General features: G+C 39.7%; 1 protein-coding gene across 1 annotated transcript in view; it reads left to right on the forward strand.

Annotated features, from left to right (window-relative positions):
- LOC106813132 (protein VPRBP-like) overlaps nucleotides 1-3,130 on the forward strand; it is a 21,893-nt gene that overhangs the window by 2,248 nt on the left and 16,515 nt on the right. The window contains exons 2-3 of the mRNA XM_014817194.1: nucleotides 2,065-2,215; nucleotides 2,882-2,958. Coding sequence (XP_014672680.1) covers nucleotides 2,112-2,215; nucleotides 2,882-2,958 — 181 coding nt within the window. The 5' untranslated portion in view covers nucleotides 2,065-2,111. The remainder of the gene's footprint in view (nucleotides 1-2,064; nucleotides 2,216-2,881; nucleotides 2,959-3,130) is intronic.

Raw genomic sequence — 3,130 nt, forward strand, 5'->3', positions numbered from 1 at the left:
GATACTAGTTCGGTGGCGCTATTTGGCCGAGCATTGTTGCGCATCACTATGAAAGGTTATACACCATAGATTAATTTGGTTACTATGACACACGTATATAAGATAGCCGAGTCGGTTTAGAGTTAGTGTTAGGGTTAGGGATAGGGATAGGGTGACTGTTTGTACTTGTGAGTTGTGTGTGTTTTGTGTATATAAGTATCCGATGCTCGGACGAATATCCACGTCCAACCCTTAAGGAAACATTTGCCACGGATGCAAATCCACTTTAGGCACCTTAGGTATCACGAAGTGATGCACAGATTTCTGTGTATTGTTAAGTGTTGTAATACGTATCTGAAATAGCCTAGTCAGCCACTAGATGGCGACACACGTGGCAATAGATAAATGTAGCGTACACGTGTATACACGAGGCAGTTAGGCAGTGGACTGGGCACGGAGCACACGTATTGTGTAGCAGAAATCTGTGCATCACTTCATGATACCTAAGGTGCCTAAAGTGGATTTGCACCCCTCTGGGTTAAATCTGATGACCCCCCAACACTGCAACAGGATGCCATCTGCAAATAACCAGTAGACTGAGTAGTTGTGCATGAGTCAACATTGGTATGATTTGTATGCAATGTCTAATTTACAAACCTACCAAATGAAACTAGGTCTTTCACCCTACATACTTTCATAAAATGATGTGTGCACAAGGCACAAACCTAAGCGGATGTTTCATCTGAGTACCGCAAGATTTGTAACTTGTTTATTGTTGAATAGGTGGCAATAATGGGCATGACTGCATATCTAGTATGACATCCGTCAAAACTTCTGAAACTTAAGGTGAAAACAAGGTGTCAGGACATTACCTCATGTATGTCGTGGCAAATTGTGCATTATATCAAGAGTGTATAAAGAAGGAGAGCGTACAACGATGAAATGCTGAAACCATGTTGCAGTATTAGTCAAATTAATAAACTTCCCCCGTTTTATTTTGACGATTCTTCGCAGTATTATTGATCAGCTGTCCTACCTTGTTAATATAAAACAAACCGCATGTCCCTACGATGCTCCTACGCTGAGATAATGAGTGGTGAAAATTTGGTATTTTCGCCGAAAACCGACTCGAGATCACTGTTTACTGCGACTGTCTCTCGCTTTGTGGCCAGTGTGTTGCTTCCGGTCGCCGCTGTGTAGCGCCATGGTAGCGCTGACTCACGTCAGTACTACAGAGTTTACTATACATCCAGTGTGAGGTGGGCACAGGTGGGGGTCATCACTATGGCAATCAGTAACAAACGTCATTCATTCCATTTGGCAATCATTGACGGAAACACGCGAGGTTTCCCGAAGTTATCTCAAAGCGAGAGACAGTCGCAGTAAACAGTGATCTCGAGTCGGTTTTCGGCGAAAATACCAGATTTTCACCGCTCATTATCTCAGCGTATGGGCATCGTAGGTACATGCGGTTTGTTTTATATTAACAAGGTAGGACAGTTGATCAATAATACTGCAAAGAATTATTAAAATGAAACGAGGAAAGTTTATTAATTCGACTAATACTGCAACATGGTTTCAGCATTTCATCGTTGTACGCTCTCCTTTTTTATACGCTCTTGATTATATATATCCCATTAATTGCTAGTTTTCTGGGAAATCCTATCAACATGAAGAATTATATACCATTACAGGGGTAGAAATTAACTTTTGCCAAATTTTCTTTGGACATTAGCTGAAAAAATACGGTAATTCCGCAAGGCCATGATCTGGAACAAACTAGTTAGTATGGCAGAATTTTCAGGGAGTCACACGGACTCCTGCATATGTTAAATCAGGGAGTCCGACAGTAAATCGGGGAGTATTTGACTCCAGACTCGCGTTAATTTCGCACCCTGCCATTAACCAACTGTCTAATGAATATCCCGTGTAATAATTATGTAGAATGGGAAAAAATCATTTAGGATTATGTCGAAGCTTTCCTTCCACGTTGAAATTATTACATTATTTTTTCCCAGATTTAAAAAAATTTCGGAAAATTTTGACACATGATAACTAATTAGAGTAAAATCCTGTTTTCCCCAGAAGGAAATCAACAGCAAGGTGTCAGTAGGCGCAACAACACGCCAGCCATGCCTGCTCTGGACGCGACGAGTGATCTGGTGACTGTGCTAGAAGCATGGGAGAAAGATCAATCTACTGCGGCAGCGCAGCAGCCTGTGCAGACCCTAAACAGGCAAGTAAAACAATATGCCTGTGTGCATGTATATATATATGACACCCTATATTAATATTTAACACCCTATTTGATTTTTTTACATTTATTTTTGTATGTACATGGGTGTTCGGGCCATAATAAAAATATTGTTTGTTTGCCCTCACCCGACCGACCCGCCAAAAAGGGGCCGACTCAAAAAATGTTATTGATTTTTTTTTAAACAAATTGTATCACTGTACATTATATAAATCTGTAGGCAATACATTATATGTACCAAGCAAAACAAACATTCAACATAAAAGGTATCTCCACACAAGCACACCCGAGCATGTAGATACCATGCTGAATTTGTAAAAAGACCCCTGTCCTAAAAAAAAGCCGACCTACCTACCCAAACTTTTCAGCCTGGGTCGGGTGAGGGCAAACAAAGATTTTTTTAATTGTGGCCTAGTGAGTTTTGTCTTCCATATATATATATATTATGTATATATGCATTTCTAGTATTTATTTACAGAAATTCAATCACTGGATTGAAAGTGTATTAATTCCAGTGTTCAATGTAAAATTTACAATTGTAAGTAGGAAAGGAAAACTAATGGTATAGGCTTCTTATTCCATGCAGCTATTATTTACCGTGATTTAATTTGCAAAATGCCTGTCACCTAACTTTACAAAACCTTTCAGACTTGCTGAGATTGTAGAGAAGGAAACAGAAGCATATCTAAAGATGGACCCTGATCCGTTTGACGACAGGCATCCAAGTAAGTGCATTTCCCGTGTTAAACGAACAGCACTATACTATGAGCTGCACTATGCTAAAATGTATACACCTATACTAAGTGTATTTCCCGTGTTAAACGAACAGCACTATACTATGAGCTGCACTATGCTAAAATGTATACACCTATACTAAGTGTATTTCCCGTGTTAAAG

This window comes from Priapulus caudatus, unplaced genomic scaffold, assembly GCF_000485595.1.
Source record: "Priapulus caudatus unplaced genomic scaffold, Priapulus_caudatus-5.0.1 Scaffold729, whole genome shotgun sequence".
NCBI classification, from domain to species: domain Eukaryota; kingdom Metazoa; phylum Priapulida; class Priapulimorpha; order Priapulimorphida; family Priapulidae; genus Priapulus; species Priapulus caudatus.